General features: G+C 44.9%; 1 protein-coding gene across 1 annotated transcript in view; it reads left to right on the top strand.

Annotated features, from left to right (window-relative positions):
* The window catches only part of kcnh8 (potassium voltage-gated channel, subfamily H (eag-related), member 8), a 43,852-nt gene extending 21,341 nt beyond the window's left edge, over nucleotides 1-22,511 (top strand). Inside the window, 10 exon segments of the mRNA XM_062409935.1 lie at nucleotides 2,851-3,055; nucleotides 5,789-5,998; nucleotides 7,258-7,457; nucleotides 9,143-9,392; nucleotides 12,661-12,875; nucleotides 13,684-13,722; nucleotides 14,808-15,088; nucleotides 15,669-15,784; nucleotides 16,053-16,132; nucleotides 21,948-22,511. Coding sequence (XP_062265919.1) covers nucleotides 2,851-3,055; nucleotides 5,789-5,998; nucleotides 7,258-7,457; nucleotides 9,143-9,392; nucleotides 12,661-12,875; nucleotides 13,684-13,722; nucleotides 14,808-15,088; nucleotides 15,669-15,784; nucleotides 16,053-16,132; nucleotides 21,948-22,511 — 2,160 coding nt within the window.
* The last annotated feature ends 1,033 nt before the right edge of the window (nucleotides 22,512-23,544 follow it).

The following is a 23,544-nucleotide window of genomic DNA, read 5'->3' as shown; positions in this document are numbered from 1 at the left end:
AACTAAGAAAAGACGCAGATACATATAAGATATAATGAGAGTGGCACCAAAACCGAAAAATCACAGATTCATAATTTTTCCCTCCCAGATCCATCGATTTTTTTATTTCTTTATAATTTTTGTTGTCACATAAACCTTGATTGAAATTTCAATGACTACAATAATATCCATCAAAGTCTTAATTGACAAACAATCAATAGAAACAGGTGGAAACCCATCTTTCACTGTGAAGAAAGCAAAGCAGCGAACAATAGACGGCGTCTGTCCCACTGTGAAGGGGATTTGTTGTTTGTGGAGGGGTGGGCACAGCTCCAGGCAGCTCCAGGTGAAGGTGCTTTTTTTGGTTACAGACTCTATTAATGGAAATACCACGCGCTCCCAGTAGGTCAGGATTAGGGTGTAGGGGCTACTGGGCCACAGGTTCCCTTGCTGCTGCCGCCGGGGGGAGAGCGGAAATGGCCAGTAATTGCCGAGCGTTCTGCGTGATGCTCCCTCTAAGGACAGAGCATTCACACTCGTGCCGCCTTTGAGGACGGAAGCCATCGTTTACCAAAATGAGCCACGGGCCTCATATACTGATAATATGTAAATTTGTATCTGAACCCAACTGCTACACTCAAAACCTAAAACTCCTCATCCACTACGTTCCCTGTGACCGGAGCCCTTGCCCGTGCTACTGGAGGCCAACATTATTCATGCTCGTTGGCCTGATACCGCTGCATCGATAAAATGAATAAAAATAAACGGGCCGGTCGTGCTGTTGCGATTGGCTTGTAGGGCTGAAGTCGTGGCTGCAGGGGGAGAAATAATGAGGATTCCTGGAAAGTTACGGTCTCGCGTGCACACAAATTCTGCCTTGAAAAAAAAAGAATGGGGAAAGTAAGCAATCAGGCGGCTAAATGTAAATTTCGAGCTTGACGACCAGAGGAAATTAAAATGTGAATGGCAGGGGTGAGATGGGAGAGGAGGAAGGAGACAACGTTTAAAGGGAGGAAGCACCATGCGCTGTGTGTGTGCAGTGTTTGGTACATTATGTTGCTTACTGCTGCTGCTGCCGCTGGAGGAGAATGGGATGCAGCGCTGCCTCCTCTCTCCATAGGCGGGATGTGGGGTGGTGATAGATGATGGAGAGGAGATGGAGCTTCTCCCCAAGGCTCAGTAGGAGGCTTCATTATCACTAGCGCTTGCTCCAGTTCTCTAGCTCTCACAGCGAGAGTGTGGAAGGACCAGCATAAAACACATGTGAAGACACATGCAGGAGCAGATCTGATAAGAAGAGTCCACAAACACACACCTCCTCCTTTACTTTACACAGTGATCCTGTCACTCTGTCTCTCTCTCTCTCTCTCTCTCTCTCTTAAACACACACATCATTTATCACCATTTGTTTGTTGCTCATGTCCCGTGCACATCCTCTGTCTTCCCCAGTCTATTTATTTAAGTTATACTGTACCCTTTCTATGGAATTTCTGTCCCACTTTCGCCACCCATTTCCCAACTGTAATTCCCCTACACACACACACACACACACACACACACACACACACACACACACACACACCACAAACCATACCTCCTCAGAGAAAGGTAACAAAGTACCTTGTCCTACATCTCTCTAAATAACATCTAGTGTGTAGTTGCATGCCTGTGGTTGTGTGTGTGTGTGTGTGTGTGTCAGTGTGTGTATTGTCTATTGGGATACAAGGCCCAAATGATTGTTGCCCGAGGAGCAGGTGCATGATGGATGACATTCACATCTATAACATACAAGTCCGTCAAAGCCGTGAACGGGAACTTAACTGTTCCTGTACTTTTTGAGGATCATTTTAAGCAACGGTCTGTTTAGGGTTAAGTCTTGGTTTTAGGGCTAGGGTTAAGATACGGGTTAGGCATTTCATTTGGATGGTTAAGGTTAGGGTTAGGGTTAGGGTTAGGGTTAGGGTTAGGGTTAGGGTTAGGGTTAGGGTTAGGGTTAGGGTTAGGGTTAGGGTTAGTATGTTTAAGTCTGTAAAGGGAGGTCAAGCCTTGTAGCAATAGTAGTTAAGTTTGTCATGGACTGACCGAGTGAAAGTACAAAAGAGAACGTGAGAGAAGACCACATATTAAATGAAGCTACAGGGAAATTCTGTGAGGCGATGGTGAGGATTAGAAAAACAACCAAACAAACACCTGGCGGGAAACGCATGATTGCTCTAATTGGCCGTTTTATATTCAAGGATTATTCATCAGGAAATATTCATAAATACAGAGCATACTGTCAATGTGTTCAAGAGCATGTGTAATTATAGAATACAAGAGCTGTGGAGTGGCCCGTCATGTCGGAGAGGACCTGACGCACGGTCAAGGGCTTTTGGTCACTTGACACAGGGCTGTGGTTTTTAGAATGTAAAAGGTAAATGGTTTTTGTATTTGTATAGAGCTTTTCTAGTCTTGGTTACCACTCAAAGTGCTTTACAGCATAGTTTTATATTCACCCATTCACACACACACATTCATACGGTGCATCTATTCGCAGCACTTTGTTATTCTATGGGGGGCCATTCGGGGTTCAGCATCTTGCCCAAGGACACATCGGCATGCAGATGGGTCAGACAGTGCCCGCAGCACAAAACCAGGAAATCACACGGAAATCTAAAAAGCTGGTTTACGTCGTTGAGATGTAACGAGGGATGAAACGTGTTGCCTTCAGGAGGTGGAGGTGTCTACAGTGTGGCGCTGATATACAGTGATCACATTGGTGTGTGTTTCCAATGTCGTTCCCACACATGAGGAGATGCCCTTTATTTCAAAACAAAAAGTCCTCACCTGAATCCTAATAATAAACCTCACCTTGCGTCCCTGTCCTCGTAGGTGTCTGTGGTCCACCTGCTGAAAACGGTGCGTCTGCTCCGCCTGCTGCGGCTGCTCCAGAAGATGGACCGCTACTCGCAGCACAGCACGGTGGTCCTCACCCTGCTGATGTCCATGTTCGCCCTGCTGGCCCACTGGATGGCCTGCATCTGGTACATCATCGGCAAGATGGAGATGGAGGCCAACACCTACAACTGGGATATCGGTGAGTGCAGGGAGTGGGATGCCAAGTGTTGCCCTCAAATCCCCAAAAAACACCTTCCAATTCCCTTGATGTTCATGATGGCACCATTCCTTTTCAGCCCACTGGGGGTGCTACTGGGCCCTCGAACGAATGCAGGTGGCGCATCCTCAGTGTTACTAAGGGATTTGAATAGGATTAAGGTGTGTGTGTACTTTCCTCAAGCATAAAGCATTTTTGGCTTTGCAAGCATGAAACATAACAAAAAATGCTGCTTATAAAAGCAGTGGAGGTTCAGCAAATAAAACTCCCAGGAGATTGTTGAATTTATCCATCCATTATCTATAGTAGAGGGGGGGTGGAGCTGGAGAGGTCGCCAAGGTATTGTAGAGCCAACATGCAGAGGCTACATCCACACAACTAGATGTTGAGAAACAAAGACGCATTTGCTTCCTGACTGCTACTCACTCAGTCATGACTTGTCTACCAGTGGTGAATACAAATTGTTGTATACAATTACTGTCAGAAACAGTTCCAACAGGTCCAAGAAAAGAAATCCCTGCTTTTACTTTTCACTATTGTCATTTCTCGTTTTTTTTGTATTCTCTCTAACTATGAAATTGGCTGCAGAGGAGACAATCTGCTTCCTGTTTATACCATCACATGCTCAGGGTGAAACATCAACACAAGGACGGGAACATGCCAACTGGGGCAGCTCTGCTGAGTTCAAACTTCTCACAAAATTCTGACAATTGCAGATAATGCAACTGCAAGTCTCCCTTTGTGATAAATACACAAGTTATAATGATCCTAATAATGACCAGGAACATAGAATTAAACCTAAAAGCGTGTGTCAGCCACACATGATGTGTTCAATGGAGTGAAAGCGTCAGAGATACAACAATAGTGTGAATCCAAACGAGGAGAACATGACTCCTACCTGCCGCCGTGGAGAGAGTCGAGTGGCGTGTGAAGTGTGTCCGCAGCTGGTCGCTGTCAACTTTGTTTCAAGGTGCTAATGGAATGTGGGCAGTGGAACCGATCGTGGACCTGGACCTGTATGATAGTGAGTGTTTGGGTGTTTGGGGGAGACTACTTGCAGTTCGGTTCAGTTGTGCTGTTGATGCTAATGTGATTCTTTGTGTATTTTGTTTAAGGGGGGGGGGGGGGGGGTTGCGTGTGTGTTGCATGTGGTGAGCAGCGAAGCAGGATGAAGTCGTTTTATCTTCATGTTTCTGGTCGAGGGAGCATTTCTGCAGCGTTGCACCGAATCAATATAAAGGAAAATCTGTAGAATAATAGCTCGTAGCGGTAAAAGTAGAATGTTCAACTCTTTGTTGATCAACACGCTTTGATGAAGAAATCATTTTTCTGATCAAATAATTCCCACATATATTTTACGGAGGAACAAAGACGTTTCAGTTTCGTGGTTCGTTGAGACTTCATTGCTCTTTATTTCCAAATAGGCAATGCGCGATATGTGAAAGCTGCAGTATCGACCGTCATAAATACACACACATTCACCAAGATTCACCAAAAAAGTCTAGCATTAACGAAGCACTTTAAAGACGAGTAGTGATGCGTTGTTTGGTGTTAGAGCTCTGCAGTGATATGACGATGCTCACAGTGAAAAGACACCGGCGTGTAGGTGCAGGGCTACAGCCTCATCGTGCTGTCATGTTAATGGAGTGGGTGTCTGCACGCTACAGGCACTTCTGCATATTTGTCTGGCTCTCTTAATGTTACGGTGAACGGCGTGTTTCAACAGCTTATTGAAGTTTATGATTTCCTAGTCAATTTATTGATTCCTGTGTTTGTTGTTAAGAAATGCATTTAGCAGGGGAAATGGGACACAGACGACTGCTCAAGGGTGTGTGTGTGTGTGTGTGGGTTTGTGTGTGTGTGTGTGTGTGGGAGTTGGCAAATATCATGAATCTTCTCGTAATATATGATGGGGCCCCTCAGGCATCCCCTGATCCTCCAGGTCCCTTATATAATTAGGCCCCCTGGGCTGATCCCTGGTCAGTATCAATGAGCCGCGTCACTCGCCGTTACCTCGGCCCTGTGCGACTTCATAACCGCTTCTGGGTTAGCATCGACTGGGGTCACGAGAACGATGCAGATTTCTCCTGCACCAATTACTGCATTTCAGTGTCATAAAATAACAGGTCGGTACACGGAAGACAGGATTAATGTGTTGTGTCCTAATTATGTGTTTCTGATGCTGAAGTCGTGTGGCTATGAGGGGCCTCCATCCAATTACCATTCATCAGTGTCTGCAGGAGACTCTCCTGGGATCAGCCGCATGTCCTCGCACTGTACTGACCAGAGATCAGTTCTGGTTCCCAGGCACAGGATCAGTTCCTGCTGTTACATCCATTGTTCTCGCTGTGGCATGGAGGGGGCTGCTGCTTAATGCAGCTTCCAGGGCCTGGTGCTGTTTTCTGTGTCGACATACTTCACTGCACAGTCTGACAAAACTGAAGCTCTTTGTATTTAAGTAACTGTGCAATCACGTGACGTGTTAATGGGGGGGAAATAGCAAATACCTTTAAAATAAAAAATAAGTGTTTCAATATTCAAATTTGATTTTAATAAGGACCGTAAATCCTCCTCAGAACAGACATGTTTCATGAAATGATATTTCCCAGAGTCAGTGTTCTTAGCTCGGGAAAACATAATGAATGAATAATGCGTTTTGGTGGTAATTTGGGAGTAATTTCATCAATATCTCACCTCTTACTATTTGAAACCCAGGGTGGCTGCACGAGCTGGGGAAGCGTCTCGAGTCCCCGTACTTCACCATCGGAGACGTCAACGGGACCGGCAGCGGACCGCCAATCCGGAGCGTCTACATCGCCTCGCTGTACTTCACCCTGAGCAGCCTGACCAGCGTGGGCTTCGGCAACGTGTCGGCCAACACAGACGCCGAAAAGATATTCTCCATTTGTGTGATGCTTATAGGAGGTACACAGTCACACACAGGGGTCACATGTATGTTATCTGATTTTGTGGATTACATGCTTGGCAATAATTTGCCATGTATATGCATTCCTCTTTCTGAAAATATGTCTTTTCTGCCCAATTTATAGTCAATTCAGAGTTTTCAAAGAAAACATGAACATTTTGACATGTCCACAGTTTCATTATAATCCAGTTGCAAGTATAATGTCGATCAAACTGTCCTTACAGAATGCTCTGATCAGGTTTAATCTTGAATGTCACTCTAGGTGTGTTTTTTTGGGTTGAAGAGAGGTCACTGAGGCGGGGTTTCCCCTGTGGACAGCTCTCATGCGGGTTAAATGTCCCTGATTGCCCGGGGCCAGACGCAGTCCCACACAAACGCTCGCTTGCAAACACACACACATCCATACCGTCCCTCGTGTGTTAAACGCAAAATGAAAACAAACACCCAGCACCTGTGAGTATTAATAGCAGAGCACAGGTCAAATCCGGTGAGTTTGTGGAAGGAATTGGATTACTGCCTTATTAGGATTATTTCAACAGCAAAGCACCCTTCACCCTGCCAGTACGGAACAGAGAAGAAATATTAGTTTTGGAAACAGCCTTTTAAATGCAGTGACTGAAAGGTGGTAGCGTCAGAAAACAGGAGGCAGCTTACACGGTGGTCACAGGAGACGTGGATTCTGTGTTCGCAGGAGAATGAGATTAGGGGAATTATCTGTGTGGGCGTATAAATGGCAGGTATCTGTGCATTCCAATGAAATCTCCTCCTCTCAGCCCTGACACCAGTGATCCTGCTTGGGAGGTATGGAGAAGCGAGACATGAATGTAAATATAGTACTTGCTATTATTTATTTGCTCACATGAATCGACGGCTTCAAATTAGACTTGTGCTTCATCATATTCATGTTTGTGTTTCTCACTACAGAGCTCTTTGTCAGTGCTGCGGGGATTTAATCAGTCAGAATAATCAGTCAGTAAAAGTCAGTGTGAGCTTTCCTTTCTCCTGTTGAAATTGTATTTTTGTTAAAGCACAGCAATTTGGCCATATCAGGAATGAATGAAGATTGTGAAAAATGTCCTATCTCACAATGTTCAAGAATTTGAAAAAAGGTTATACCTCTGGTAGTTTTTGCTAAATTCATGGCCTCTTTTAGACATCATATCACGTTCTATTTCATTCATGGTTATGTCCCATCATATTTTTCTCTAACTCTCCCTCATCCCTTCCTCACTCCTCCTCTTCCTCCTCTCGCCCGCAGCGCTGATGCACGCCTTGGTCTTCGGTAACGTGACGGCCATCATCCAGAGGATGTACTCGCGCTGGTCTCAGTATCACACCAGAACCAAAGACCTCAAGGACTTTATACGCGTCCATCATCTGCCGCAGAGCCTCAAGCAGCGAATGTTGGAGTATTTTCAGACAACCTGGTCGGTCAACAACGGCATCGACTGTAATGAGGTAAAATACAAAGAAGAGGAAGAAGAAATGAGCACAATCTAAGTGTTTTTGTGCACACCCAAAAGTCTGAGACCACATGGGGAAAGTGGCCCCTGCTGTATAAAACTCTTATTGTGCTTTTTCACTTCAGTTATTTTGACACTCAGCAGCTCAGAGATCAATACTTCATTCGAAAGATCGCCAACATCTCACTTCTCACTCATCGGGCACATTTAAACTCATCATCGGAACGACAATATAATCGATACGACATCATTACATGATTGTTACAATGTCACAAGGACACACAGAATCTATGTATGACACTTTTTGTCCTTGGATTTCTTTTATGTTATGGTGACATTCATTGCAGGTTATGTCAGACAGAAAATCAGACAGATAACAATTTAAATAAACAAACGAAAAATGCAGAGATGGAGCTCAATTTGCCAAAGTGGTGCGAGAATTGCTGAGAGAAAAACACAAGCAGCGCGGGAGGGTGAGCAGCACCTTCCTCTTAACAGGCCCAGGGAAGCCAGTCCGTCAGTAGTCTAATAGCTGCTCGTCCCTCCAGGCCGTGGATGCCTGCGAGACAGCTGTCAGAGCCCCGACCAGCGCTTAGATGGAGCGATGATGGTGATGAATCCCAGACAGATGAATAATAGATGGGCCTGTTGATTAAAGTCAGCCGGGCTCTGATGACTCATTGATCGACGGTGAGCTCCAGATCTTTGTCCTGACAAGGAGACGGATAAATGGCATGTGGGGCTTCGACTCCATTTTTCTAAACAGTGAGAGTGATTTTCCAGATTGAGTTTGGTTGCATGTGTTGGGCACAGTTCATCATGTCTTTGTTCACTTTAGGCAGATGTGTCTTCGGAGGGACCATCATTTAGTTAAATCAACACTAGGGAACTACCTTCATGCTATGTATTTATTTGTTCCCATCTAAAAGTTTTAGAGCCCCTAAAACAGACATGCTTGGAAACACTGCTGGTCCGGATTCAGTTTGACGCCTGGGTAAAGTTTTAGTCTGGACAAGCAGAGCCTGAGATGGAAGATGAGGGGAAACGCTGACATAGACACAACCGCTTGCTGATTGGGTCTTTTCGGTCACAACGTAGATTTCGCTGCCCGTTGTCTTTGCTAGAAGTGATGATACACTGGCTCATGTGTGTAGTTGACAAGCTGTTATTGGAGCAATATGGAACAATTCTGCAACTAACAACCAACAGCTTCCTCTTCTGACCGGCAGGCACATGCCCAGTGCACGTGAATGGTCACGTGATATTTCCTTTTTTTAGGCTTGATAGTATGGACGGGGATTAAAACTGACACGTAGCCAAAATACTTGTGTGGACAGAGATTGTTTTAGTTTGAAATTGAAGTTTTCAAACAAAAGATTATAGTATGGATGTAAATGGTAACTAGGTTCACACACACATTTGTACAGTGCATCTATGTGCAGCACTTGCTCTATGAGAAAGAGTCATTTGGGGTTCAGTATCTTGCCCAAGGAAACCTCGGCATGCGGACTAGGGAAGACTTGGATTGAACCACTGACCTTCTGGTTAAAGGACAACTGCTTTAACCCCTGAGCCTTCTTAGAGACATTCAAATTATTTTATTTATTGGCCGAATGGAAATTAAATCAAGTTCCCTCCATCTCATTTCCTGCCTCACGCCCTCTCTCATCTGCTCCACAGCTACTGAAGGACTTCCCGGACGAGCTGCGGTCCGACATCACCATGCACCTTAACAAGGAGATCCTGGAGCTGTCGCTGTTTGCCTCCGCCAGCCGCGGCTGCCTGCGCTCCCTGTCCCTGCACATCAAGACCTCCTTCTGCGCTCCGGGAGAGTACCTCCTCCGTCAGGGCGACGCTCTCCAGGCCATCTTCTTAGTGTGCTCGGGCTCCATGGAGGTGCTGAAGGACGGCATGGTGCTGGCCATCCTGGGTACGATAAAGGGAAGGCGACAGGGTTTAGTCCTGGGTTGGCCACTTCTGATGCCACCATTATAGTTTTACGGTGAAAGCCTCATAATAAAAGCTCCAGGTGGCTCATTGCGATAAAGCTGTGGCCTGTAAATGAGCTCATTGTTTAGAGGAAGAAGCTTTACGGTGTCTTAAAGGCCACCACTCATCCTCAGAGCCCATTGTTATTATTAATAATTAACTTTCCATAAAATCAACTCCAGTTAGATGCCATTTTTTCAACAGTATGTTCTCGCAGACAAGGTGAGGGCGAGGGGATCCTTATTTTCACAGCTTTGCTAGGCGTTGGGTGATTTAATATATTCCACCCCCCCCCCCTTTTCATAACAATATGATGCTCATTCATTTCAAAAGTTAGTCAGCAAAATTGATACAAAACAAGATGGAAACAGGCCTTGCTGTATTCCCAACCACACATCTGCCATGTAGCACTGCGTCTTGTCCAGGGTGACATAAAGACTTCTTCTATATGACCTGCATGACACACCGCTACTGTATGTGAGTGTGTGTGTGTGTGTGTGTGTGTGTGTGTGTTGATGTCGGTGTCTGTGTGGGTGTGCATGCTCGCGTGACAGGAAAGAGTGTGAGTAAGTCAATATGAGAGAGCAAGTTAAAGATCTGAATTTGAAACTACATCCATGACTATGTCTCTCTGTGTGGTACTTCAAATCTTTGTGTGTGTGTTTGTGTATCTGTGTGTGTGTGTGTGTGTGTGTGTGTGTGTGTGTGTGTGTCTGCCTGCTGTCTGTCAGCACCTCAATGCTAATGCTCCTTCTGAAGAAAGTTTGTGTGTTGTGGATCACGTTTGAACCAAGTAGCTGGAATTGTTTACCTGTGCACAAAATGCTGTGTGCATGCATGTGTGTGTGCGTGGGTGTGGAGGCTTAAAAGGCGCCGAGCATTGTCTCTGTGCTCGTCTGCTGACTGTGCAGAAGGTCAGGCTGACAGTGTCTGACTGAAGGAGAGAACAGCTTCTCTCGATCCATTTCTCTTTTTCGGTGTGCATCCGTCTCCCTCGATCCTCTTCTTCCCTGTCACGACACCAGTAGTGACGGCTCAGTGCCACATAATAGAGAGTGGCAGAGTGGGAGCGCGGCAGACGGGCGAGAGACTGAGAGGGTGAAGAGCAAGTTTGGTTGACGGACAGATAGGAAGAAGACGGGATCTGTGTAGTGGGATGTCTGAAAGAAATCCAACAGATGCAGAAGCACAGGAGTTAAGGAGTGAACGGAAGATAGAGGGAGAAGTGGGGAGAAAAGCAGAAGAGGCAATAGGAAGCAAGTAAATGTGGAAGGAGAAAAAAGAGGAAAAGGTGGAGACGTGAAGGCAGGAAGATAAACTTGAAGAAAGGTGTGAAAGAAGAATGACATGGAGAGTAGAAGAAAGGGAATGGAAAAGTGGAGTGGGAAAAGTAAGGGCAGAAACAAAATTCAGAAGAACAAGGGGAAGGAAGAAAGGACGGAAGGAAAGAGGAAAAATATGGAGGAATAAATAGAAAGAAGGAAATAGAGAAAGGGGAGGTAATTGGGTGAGAAAAGAGAGAGAAACACCAAAGAATGGGAAGGACAGGACGGGAACCATTAACCATTTTAAAAGGGTGAAGGAATGGAGGTAGAAAAGAATGAAATGAGGTAGTAGGAACCTAAGAGAGGACCGAAATCAAAATGAAGGGAATGAAGGAGAGTCAACAAAGGAAGTCAGAGGGAGGAAAACAGGAAGGAAGATGGGAAATATGCACAGAGGGGATGAGGAAACCGAAAGAGGGAGGGAGGGTGAGAAGGAATTGGTGACATAATGAGCGGGGGGGAGTGGACTGAGAGAAACAGAGTAAGAACGGTCACGACCGGTGCTTCATCAGCTCTAATTGAGCAGCGCTCACAATGAGCATGAATGTTTGATCACAGCTGTAGGGGCATGAACACTAACGGGGAATTCCGCCCCCGTGCTGTATCAGGAAAACAGGAAGCAGCCGTCACAGCCGCATCACTAAAGAGGTATTAAGACAAAGACAAATTATGTGATACAAATATAACATAAACAATCGTCTCAGACTGCGAAACAGTACAAATCTCTTGGTCTCTTGAAAACTTTCTTCTCTCACATTTCACTTCCACCTGTCACATCTTCCTCACTTTGTGGCCGATGCATTCACAGACGAGCAGCGGTGCCTCTTTAACGATTTATGTGTCATCTGACAAGTGTTAGCGGTTAATTAGCACAAGACGTTAATGTTAATGTAGAAACTGGATGGCGTCTGTCTTGTTTACTTCCAGTAGTTTGTGTAAGATGCAGACACAGTCGGCAAAAGGCCTAAATTAAATGGAGATTTTTCCCTATAAGAGCGAGGTTTGGATTTCTTGTTCAGATTTTGGGATGCTTTCACTCAAAATCCTGCACTTGCACTCAATGACCCCCTGCTTGTGCTCGGATTTCCAGCACTCCAGCTTCAGCTCTCCTCCAGTGGGATGCCAGGTGTAGTGATGATAACCTTTCCCCCTGTTGTGGGTGTGTTGCTTGCGAGGGTTCATCACTTTCGCCCCGCACTTCTTTAATATTACATCGTCTGATCTAAGATTGGAGGAAAAAAGTGTACGTACAAATAAATAGACAAACTTATGGTCAGGTAAAAGTAGCACATCTTTCTACTTAAGTAGAAGTAAGTGCTTGCTTTTAAATAAACTTATTTTAAATATACCAATTGAGGTAAGTAAAAGTACACCTGAGTGTATATTCCCTAATGAAAAGGTAGACAACATCATTAAGGCTGTGACCATGGACTCATCTCAGGTTTTTTCTTCACCAGGTATGCTGACGCTGAGCTTTGATTTAGAGGAGGCGGAGTCTAATGTTAGCAAACCCTTCTGATTGGATCAATGGACGAGTTTCTCTCCTGTCAATAACAAACGTTATTCAGTGCAACTCACAGACACATCAGCAGCTCACAGGCCTCCCGACATGAGGCCTTAAAAGTGGCGTTGAACAGACAGGTGGCCGTCCAGCTGCCTGAGCACTGCACCGCTCCAAATCTCTCCCTCACTCCAAACTGAGCACCTCCTCTCAGACACTGCTCAGTAAATGGAAGATTCGATGCTTCACAGTTTGCGTCACAGACTCAACAGGGTCGACAACTTCAACCCCTCTTACCTGCATGTAAACATTATGCTGTGATGTTGTTTCTCACCTCCTCTGCACACACATATACATATATATGTCCCTCTGTCTCTGTGCAGGTAAAGGTGACCTGATTGGGGCGAACGTGTCCTTAGACGACCGGGTGATAAAAACCAACGCGGACGTGAAAGCTCTGACCTACTGTGACCTGCAGTGTATTAACCTGCGGGGCCTGTACGAGGTGCTGGACCTATACCCTGAGTACTCCCACCACTTCGTCCAGGACATCCAGCAGGACCTCACGTACAACCTGAGGGAGGGACACGAGACGCACGTAGGTCCATCTCAGTCATTTTAAACTCCCCGTCCAGTTAAAATTACACAAGACTTCTTAAAGTAGCCAAAACCCTAAAATCATCCGGGTGTGTTTGCAGGAATTTATACATCTAGAATCATACTCAATGCAAAAAAAATTGTTTATAATTCCCCTCCCGATTGTCCTCCTTGCATCAGTTATAACTTTCAATAACTGTGTGTGTGTGTGTGTGTGTGTGTGTGTGTGTGTGTGTGTGTGTGTTTGTGTGTGGGTGTGATAGAAAGAGAGAATCAAAGCAGAAAATAGCCATGGCACTCGGAAGAGCTCTGCTGCTGTAATTACAGTCAGGTGTTTCTGCCTCTCCTGCTCAAACACCACTGCCCCACTTAAACACACGCACACACACACACACACACAAACACACACACACACACTACCTGCCGCAGGGCTTTAAGGTGACACTAATGTGCAGAGGAGCAGCCCAAACCACAGGTCTGAGTGGAGTCGGGATGAAGCCAAATGGAAGGTAGCAGCTCAGGGTGTGTTTGTGGCTGAGATGTTGAGATTGTATTTTGGACATTACTGTTGTGCATAAGGGGCACAGCACAGGAAGGTCACTGTATTAAGGTGAATTATTTTGCAGCATTGCATCACCCGAAGCCATACAATCATGCTATTTTCTTTGAGCCACTCTAGAATGGTATTTACTGCTGAGCTTTGTGAAATGGCTCCTCTGTAAATTAAAGCTTAGGAAAAGAAAGGCCACATCTCGCATTGCTCCCGCTCCCGCAGATCGTTTACTGTTTCCTCTCTGGCTCCCCCCCAGGTTAAGGTTAGACTGTCCACAACAACTCTGGATCCTCAGGTAACAAGCCACACTTTCTCTCACACACACACACACATACACACACAGATTGATTTACAATCTAAAGGCAAAGGGTGCCACTTTGACGCAAGTGCACTGTTTACCAAAAAGCTCCACACCACCTTTCAATCAGACCTCGATAAAAATGAACTCAAATAACCGCAGATAAATTGCTCTACTGATAATGGACTCAATCCCTCTTCTACACTAAATGATACTGATAGAGAGAGGTTTGTTTCCTTTGGTAGGGAGGTTGAAGGAGGAGAGGTAATGCTGCACAGAAATGAGGTGACAATCATTAAATCACGGCTAAACCAGAACAGAGGGGTGATGAAATGCTCCGCATCCTTTCATTGTTGAGAATCTACGCAAATAAAATAAACTGCAATCAGATAGTTTACAGCAAAATCAATCAAGCAGAGCTGAGCCATTAACCACACGCTGGTTCTATTTTCCTTCGAGTGAGAGGCCACAGATCAATAGCTTATTTTCAACCTTATACCACCCATTACCTCATTGTATCCTAATCCTGCTGATCAGCTTCACAGCATTTAAGCACAAGCGCAGACCTTGGACAAATGAGGACACGTCTCAGAGCTCACTCATTTTGTTTCTTTTTCTGCAGGTTACATTTGCAGCCCGGGGCTTTTTGGTCAATGCTATTGCCCTTAAATCCACCCAAGTGTTGTGCTCCTTACAGTTACAAGTCCTCAGTGCATATATATATATACATATATATATATATATATATAAATATGATTAATAGTCCCTCTGTTGGTTACAGGGTTGTGATTGAACAAAAAAAGCTTCAGCATCTGTAGAGGAATCAGGAAAAAAAAGGACAAGAGCAACATTTGACGCCATTTTTCATTTTATTTTTGAAAAAGTCGCATTCAAGCAAATTTCCATTGACATCATCAAGGCTGATTCTTCAGATGACTCAACTCAACATGAATAGATTTTAATTCCCTGCCAGCTCTCTGCTTTTTTTTTCATAGTTATATAACCTGCAAAAGTTCTCCACACTCCAATGCTAAGTTTGAAAATTAACTGCTGCTTGCAACAATTTCTCTCGTATTTTCCAGTCAGGGGTGAGAAGGAACGGCCAAGTGGTGCAGGGTTATCCGTCCATCATCGAGGCTCAGGAGGAACACGAAGACGATGAGGAGGATGAGGAGGAAGAAAGGTCCCCATCTGTGTCTCCTTCATCAGAGCGGAACCGAGCTGTGAACCTCAGGGACGCCAGTGCCAGGTCTCTGCTGAGCGGACCCAGCCAGAGGACCGCGGTACAGAGCTCCAGGAGCTCACGGAGCAAGATCCAGGAAATTACTCTGACCACTTTAGACCCTTCCAACCTCAGCCCCAGGTGAGTTCGATCACCATTGATTTGTCTGTCTACCTGTGTAGGCCTGTGTCTCCGTGCGCCGCTGTGTCTATTTTGGTCATTATTCTGCACAGAGCCTCTCGTGCAAAACTTGGTCTGAGACAAAAAGTGAGGAACAATATTTGTGTGTCCTTTCGTTGTTTACTTTACTAAACTTAGTAGAAGTGAAACAGAGGTTAGAGTTACTTTAGGCTCAGTAATGGCTCGGAGTTCAGCTAGGAGGGTCTCAGATTGGGAAAACTTTACTCAACTGGCCACAAAGATCACGTGGCCAAGTCGCTTCATCTGTAGAGGGAGGAAATGAATAAATTGTACAAAACACTAATATAAAAAATGTCAATATATTTGTAAAAATACTGTGTCATCCAAGTCGAAGACTGGTAACAGGGGCCAACACCTACTTTTTTGCACGGATTAAACACACTAAATTAAATGTGCTAATTCATAAGCTGTGCTGGATGGTGCGTTTATTTTGTCACACATGTAATTTCCAATATGTTATATTTCAATGTTGTTCATAGAGGATTCAATAATAAATCAGAATCTTTTCTTCCTGTTCCAGGATTGTGGACGGTACAGAAGACATTGAGAGGGCCGTGAGCTCCCTGGCCTTCTCCTTCTCCACCACCCAAGGCGGTCCTGTCAGTGAACCAACCAGTGCCTCAGCGTCTGCCACAGGTCCTCCCATCCAACACCACACTGCAGTTTACCTCTCAAATATGACACATTTGCCTCCAACCTGCCACATCCTGCATAGTGAGAAATGTTCACATCCTGAGCCTGGCAGAGCTGCTGTACATCGAGCATGATTTATGGAATTTTACATTTTCTGTGGATGCTCAGAAAGATTTGTCAGCTGCCTCCATGCAATACCTGCTGGGTGCAAATTTGTACTTCTTGTTCAGAAGCCTGGAAGTGATTTGTAACTCGCTAATTTGTGTCACAGATATGCTGCAGATCAGCACGGCAGAATTAGCAGCAAAAGCCGAAGAGACCAGGGGGCAACTGCGACATCTTGACCAGCAGGTAGAACGAACTGTGTGTCTGTGGTTTGTGTGTGATGGGAGACAGGTGGGCTCGGACACATGGCCATGTCAGCATGCCGGTGATAGGATTGAGAAAAGTAATGAACCAAGAAAAAAATGTAAATGTACGCTCAGGAAATCCAGTGTTTCCTTTTTTATTTCCACATCTCCCACTGAGCCACAGTCTGTAGGATGTTCATTCAAAAGAGCGACGAGACAAGAGCAATGCGGAGAGGAGGAGGAGAAAAGGCGGATGTCACAAAGGGCAAAAAAAGGGAAAGGATAAAGAGAGTGTGAAAGATGGTGGCACGACACCTTCACGGTCATAAACGCTGGCCTCGCTGGCCTTTCTCCGTCTCTGTGGGGGACCGCTGTTTGACAGGAAGTCTCTCAGCGGGGTCTTGTGGATTGTTAATCCTGACGTGCATCCATCCACTCTGATCACGGTAGGAGATGAAGAGGGGGGGTTAAACCCTCTCTGCTCCCCACGATCACATGCGCCACTGACAAATGAGGACATTATGTGTAACCTGTCACATGAAAGCTAGCACCTAACATGTGTGAACATTATTAATTGTTAATGAAACTCGGTAAGTTATTTATAGTGGTCAGTTTCATGTAGTGCAATGCAGAATAGCAACAATAGGATACTTTTTTAAATCAAAGAGTATAAGGGCCATGTTGGAGATAAAGAACTCCGAGACTGCAGAATAAAATCATAAAATTAATCAAATAAAGTCCTAATATTATGAGAATAAAGTCGTTCTTGAGAGGGAACTCGTTATTTTACAAGAATAAAGGGAAAAAGAAGGATTAGAACCCATTTTTTCCAGATTTTCCCTCCTTCTGGAGACAAAATCATGAACCAATCACACCCATATAAGAAACCAATGACAACCTTCCACTTAACCACTACAAAACATTTCCTCCCCCACTCAAAAGGCAATTTCCTTCATATATGTGTGTTCTTTTTTTTCAAATAGATCAGTTTCTATTACAATCATTTCAAAGTGCTGACATCCACTATAATGTGGAGCTGATAAATATAAAGTATTACATTATTTGTGAAGATAATGCTTAAAGTATGACTTAACAAGATGCTTCATATTTCTCATTTCACTTAGGCGACAGGATGATGTCGTGATGTTACATTACATTACATTTAGCTGACGCTTTTATCCAAAGCGACTTACAATAAGTGCATAAAACGGTACAGACCCAGGACAACAAGAATCAAGAAAGTACATTTCTTTAAAATAAAGCAAAACTACAAAGTGCTATAAGTAAGTGCCGTCAAAGTGCTACTAAAGTGTTAGTTTCAATGTTTTGATTTTTTTTTGTTTTTTTTGCTATTTGAGGTATATTCGGAAGAGATGTGTTTTTAGTTTTCAGCGGAAATTGTGTAAACTTTCTAATGTGCGGATATCGATGGGAACTCATTCCACCATTTAGGAGCCAGGACAGAAAACAGTCGTGATTTTGATGAGTGTTTAGCTCGCAGTGAGGGAGGAACGAGCTGATTGGCCGAATGATATCCCTCCTCTGAAATGACACGTAGCCTAAAGTTCCAACTTGACTCTGGAAGTCCAGATTTTATTTTCTTCACCGTGTCCCTAATATTCCACAACACTCTTGAGATCTACTCTTTAAAAACAAGGTGTGCAGTTCTCGCTTGTTCTGTCTCAGCTCGTGGGCGACTGCACCTCAAAACAGAAGAACATGAATTTCAGTCGTTCAGAGGTGAAGCCTTTTGAACCCGAAAAACTTCCTTTCTGTGCTGATTCTGTCCAGGACAACACCGAAGCACACACATATTAATGAGTCTCAAATTGTGTGACCTGTGACCTCTCACCTTTGGCTCCGAGGTGACGTCTGTGCGTTTGTAAGGGCTTATTCTAGTGGGAGATGAATAATGCATCATCAGGACTGAAGTGAGGCCTTACCATGGCGACGTCTGCACCGTGTCATGGAAATCATAATGTACCATTACACGGGAGAGCTGGACCAATGGAACCATTTCCTGAATGTTCCGAGTAATTGCTCTTATAATTATGAGAAGAGGCTAAAGAAACACGACAACAGACACACTTATACAAAGCCATTACACACATCCAAGCACAGCAGTGATGACCGACTTCAGTAAATGAAGAGTCATCAACAAAAAAACAAAAATACTACAAGCTGAGTATATTCATCATTATACAAACTGTATCTACTTTATACTTTAATGACACCGTGTACCTGTGGCTGCAGTGGGTTTTGCTGCTGTTTTGTGCGATGGTCCACACTGAGGTGTGAGTACTGGAATCCTGTTGACAGCGTGTCGTATTGGACTGTCCTGTCGCTCTCAGCTTCTCTATTTTTACCAGAGCCAGAGTTTACATCCAGGCTTATGTCCCTCAGGGAAGGGAGAAAAAGGCGAGAGAACATTTTGCTCACCTGGAACTGCTGATCAGGACTCTGTTCGAAAGATCAACGTTACATGAAGTACAATTACATGTGCGTTTCTCCAATTTCTTTTATTTCTAAATAATTGTATTTAAGTCCTGCACCTGTTACAGGCCCAGGGAGGTCAGTACTCCTGCCCTACCCCTTTTCCCACCCTCTCCTTCTCACCTGCCAAACCATCGGTGATCTGCTTAAGCCGTAGTTGCAGCAGTTTGCCTTTCACACATGCACAACACAGTGGGGGGGCTACTCTGCTCTGACGCAACTAATTCTGCTGGCAGAGACAGGAAGTAATGTATTATATCCGCTGCAGCGCTCACATGATTTAGTTTAATGCAAATCGACATGTATGGCTCCGCTTTTTCAGCCTGACATATTTATATATGTATATATATTTGAATCCAGCGGGGGATCTCATGCTGTGTTTTGACTTTATTTGGAACTTTGGTCTGCAGAAGGGGGGGGGGGGGGGGGGGGGGGGGGCAAGAACACTGTGACCCAACATTTTGACTGACCTGAAAATTCCAAATTAGTAGTTATGTACTGTACTGCATAACACAGCTCTTTTTGTTCCTGGTGAAGTGTTTTCCTTCCAGAAAGGACAACTGCCACTCCATATTGAGAGTTGTAGTCATAGACAGGATATTGCAAATCCTAATTACAGGGCTTCTGCTGGGTCTTAAAAAGTCTGAAATTAAATCATTATTCTCGACTTTTCTTTATATTTTGCCGACATGCATCGTTTGTAATGTCTCCGTGTCTCTTCTCAATGATATTTGATATCAGCACGCTGCAATAAAACTACAAACGAGACAAACTCGGAGCTGATAACTCAGTCTACAAATACCCCGGACCGAATTTATCTCTGCTCGACTGTGGGAAAGACGGTGGATACCTCCTGTCTGTTCTCGTAGTTTGAAAGATATGTTGGTGTTTGGAGGATTAGGACCCGGTCACACATATGTAAATGTGTCAGTGGCGAACCTTCACGTCCAATCTGTGCAAGCAAGGAAGCAAACAAATACAATGGCTTCCTGTGGCGAGGAACTTCACATAAGTGTAAATTTGACTGGGTCCTTATTCTCTGCTCGGCTACCTCACCTCATTTTTTTAGGAGATTCTGGCACTCTGATATTCCTTCATATGTCGTACTTTAAATAGATCTTGATTTTAATTTATTATGGTCATATAAAGGTCTTAAAAATATCCTTAATTTAATTTGTTAAAATCTGCAGAAATGGGATAATTGATAATTAGTGACTGATAAGTCAATATCCTGAGTTGTACCAGCAAGTTTATATGTTTTCTTACCTGCCTCTCTGTGCCCAGCTCTGCTCTTTGTGCAGCTTTTGAAAAGCTGCTTTTCCCTAATGGCTCCATTATGAAACACTTCATTCATTGCTTTCTTATGAAGATGTTATTAAATTGCCTTCAGTATTTCTGGCGTCTTTATACTTAATTGGTGTTTCGGTGGTCAGATAAGTGGGCGGATGTCTGTTTTTCTCTGCCCTGCAATTTTAACTGACCTGGTTGGCTGACAAATCCACACACACACACATAAACACACACACACACACACACACACACACACACACACACACATACAAGTTTAACAAGAAGTCTAATGTTTTGGTGTCAATGTGCAGAAGCCCAGAATGCTATGACGTGTGAAGTAATCTACTGATTTATTTATAATAATATTTTAGTAGATTTAAAATTTAGTAAGATATGATGACTTTTAAATATGGATCAAACTCTTGTCTCTATGCACACATGTGTTTTATGACATGGCCCAGTACCAATAGCTTAACACACAAGGTTCGACCACAAGATAATGGAACAGACTAAATAAAGCCTGGCTACAATTGTAATTGTGTTTTATTATAAAGAGTGGTAGTAACCTCTTTCCAGGTCAGCCACCACTGACGTTTCCACAGATTACTCCACCACGGCTCATGTGTGCGGGGCTGAGAACTGGAACTAGCTGTGGAACAAAACACTGTGAGACATAGGAGGGAGGGACACAACCTTTCAAAACTCCAAATGCATTGGTTCGGCTGATTTAAAATAATATTGGAAAGCTTAAACTGACAGTCTATAGTGAAGGAGACCCCCCCCCGCCCATTCTCTCACCATCATAATTTTTGCCCTGAGCACATAGAGGACATTGATTTGAATGCAGGAGATGGGGGTCAGAGTCAAACTGTGCCTCAAGCAACGAGGGGCATTTAGAATCCTCAGTCCCAGAGTTGGAAGACACCCAGAACTGGACGAGGGGCTTAACTTTACCCGATTTCCCCAATAGACATCCTAATCATAAATAATACTGTCAGGTGGAGCTTAGCTTGCAAACATTTCCACGGTATTGTCACTGATTCAGATATTGCTTGCTGCTATAATTCCTCCTGTACATTTTTTTTTTATATATTTCAATTGAAGCACGGAAGATACAGAGCTTCAACAGCTAATGTAGCTCTGACAAGGATAAGGGGAGGGCTACAGAGTTCTGAGTCTTCAGACCAAACCTGTTTATCACATTGCTTCATATAGAGCCATGAAAAGCTTACCACACTCGGGTGTGTTTGGGTAAAATCATTGAAGAGATCCCTTTGCAATATTTCCTTTTCAAGTTATGTGGACAAAATCGACATCCATTGTTGTTCCAAATTGAAAATCCATCTGAAGTTAATATGATTCAGCAGTTTGTATTATATGGTAAATATTCAGAATTTATGTTGACTTCTCTATAGTGATGATGACCACTCAAAGTGCTTTACAGCACAGTTCACCCATTCACACACACATTCATACAGTGCATCCACCGGTGTTCAGGGTTTTGCCCAAGGACACTTTGTCACGCAGAATGGAGGAGCCGCAGAATATACATATGTCCTGCTGAATCTCTGTTAGGCCTCAAATTCACTGAACAGAAACGATTGAATACGTTTTTGCATAGAAAGAGAACTGTGGAATTTTCCACCATTTTCCATCTGTTCCACTTGAATGACATTAGAAAGAAATCATTTCATGTCGACAGCGAACAAGAGGAACAGCAGCAGGCCGTTCGACTGTTGTTTTTAACACATGGATGTTTCATGTAGACGCATAATAGACAGCTGTCTGCATGTGATATACCAAGATGTGTGGATTCAGGGGTTAGTGTGTAATTCTTCATTTGGTAAAACACCCCCTTTTGGTCTAATGTGAAATAATACTAAGTACATTGTGTGGAACTTACTGGTGTGTATACGTCTTTTGTTTTTCTAGTTTTCTGTGTACCTGAATTTGGATTTGGATTCCACACATCCACCATGTTGAGGCATTTTATCCTCTTTAAAGTTACTGATGCTTTGTGTTTCCGTCTGCAGGTGAGCTCCCTGGGGAAGGAAGTGGCCGACCTCGGACAAGTCATGAAGAGAATGGCTCATCTCATGGAGACCCTCATGTCATCAGTGCCAGCACCTTCAGTCGACGGCCTGTCACACCGCTCCCCGACACAGTGCGCCTACCTGTCCCGTCAACACCATCCTCACCCTTCACCCCCTCAGACTGCCTCCAGGTGGACAGACACGCCCCTGTCCCTGCCTTCCTCTCCGCTCACAGTGCCCCACCAACACAGTGTGATGTGCCACATGGACTCCCTCATGCACAGACCCCAGGATCTCCAGCTGGAGTACTCGGCCCTCCCCAGCTCAACCCCGCCTCCGACCCCCGTCTCGTCGATCCTTCAGTTGCAGCCTCACATGCCTTCCTCCTCCCTCAGCTCGCCGGACATTTCCCACCACAGAGATGGAGCTTGCGGCTCCATCAGGTCAAGGGGTCACAGGCCGCCTCTGCAGGACGGAGGAGATGAGGGCCCCCATCAGAGCGCTGGGTGTTCTCCTCAAACTGGACTAGAGGGGGGCTATCACAAGCCCAACAGGGGTTTGTAGCAGCCCTCGATGTTGGACTCTGCAGGAGACACTTTCTATGATAAGTTCCTGAACTGATCAACTGGGATCCCCCTCACATCACTGCAGGACATTTGCAGGGATGCAACTCAGATTCCTTTTGTTTTAAAGGCACGTCTTTAAAAATCCAGTTGCATGAAAACCAGTACAGAGGGATTAGGTGTGTTAGCTTTACCTTTAATAGAAACGTTGTATTGTAAGACGGGATATAGGGGTGTGGGTTCTGCTGCGGAGCTGAGGGTCTCTGGTTACAGCTCACTTCCAACCCCCCGCCACCTTGAGGCTCCTCAAGAGAGCAACAAGCCATATTGGAGGAGTGGGGGGCACGGTGGAGAGAGTTCTTTCTTTCTGTCGTCTCGTTTCTTGCTCCCGGCTAGAGATGGTGTAGGGTCGAGTGGGTTGTCAAAGAGGAGGAGAAAGCATCCTGGTTGATGGCGTTTGGAAACAAGGAGCAGGGGCAGTTAACAGCTAACAGCCTCCCACCCCCAACCCCCTTATCCCTGTCATCTCATCTCCTTTTAACCCATCTCTCCCTGCCACTCAGCCCGACGCACTGGATCGCGTGGATCAATGCATGGCTGGTTGCGGCTGGTTGCGGCTGGTTGTACTGGCGGCGCAGGATGGTGTGAGGAGAGAGATGGGACGTATTGTGCTCTTTACCGCTGGCCCTCAGGAAAGAGGGGGGGGGGGGGAGAGTGGAAGGGTGGGGTGAGGGTGGGTGGAAGATGTGTGTTATGGAAGTGGTAGGGGGTGGGGGGTGAGTGGGGGCTAGTTACGCCTCGGGCAGCGAAGCCCCTGCTGTCGTCTGTCACACTGAGCACTGGGACTGCTTCTCGTTTCCACCGTCTCTCTGTCCATACTCTCTCTCCCCCTCTCTCTCTCTCTCTCTCTCTTTCCCTCTCTCCCTCCTTCTCCCTCCTTCTCTCTGCATGCCTTTCCGAGCCTTTTGAAGTAGTGCCTGTAGACACACATTAACATGCTGCATGTCACCCCTGTGGAAATCCAGCTTGCCATT

The sequence above is a fragment of the Platichthys flesus genome, chromosome 17 (assembly GCF_949316205.1).
Source record: "Platichthys flesus chromosome 17, fPlaFle2.1, whole genome shotgun sequence".
Taxonomy (NCBI): domain Eukaryota; kingdom Metazoa; phylum Chordata; class Actinopteri; order Pleuronectiformes; family Pleuronectidae; genus Platichthys; species Platichthys flesus.
The sequence above is the reverse complement of the archived record's forward strand: the minus strand, read 5'-3'. Positions and strand labels throughout refer to the sequence as shown.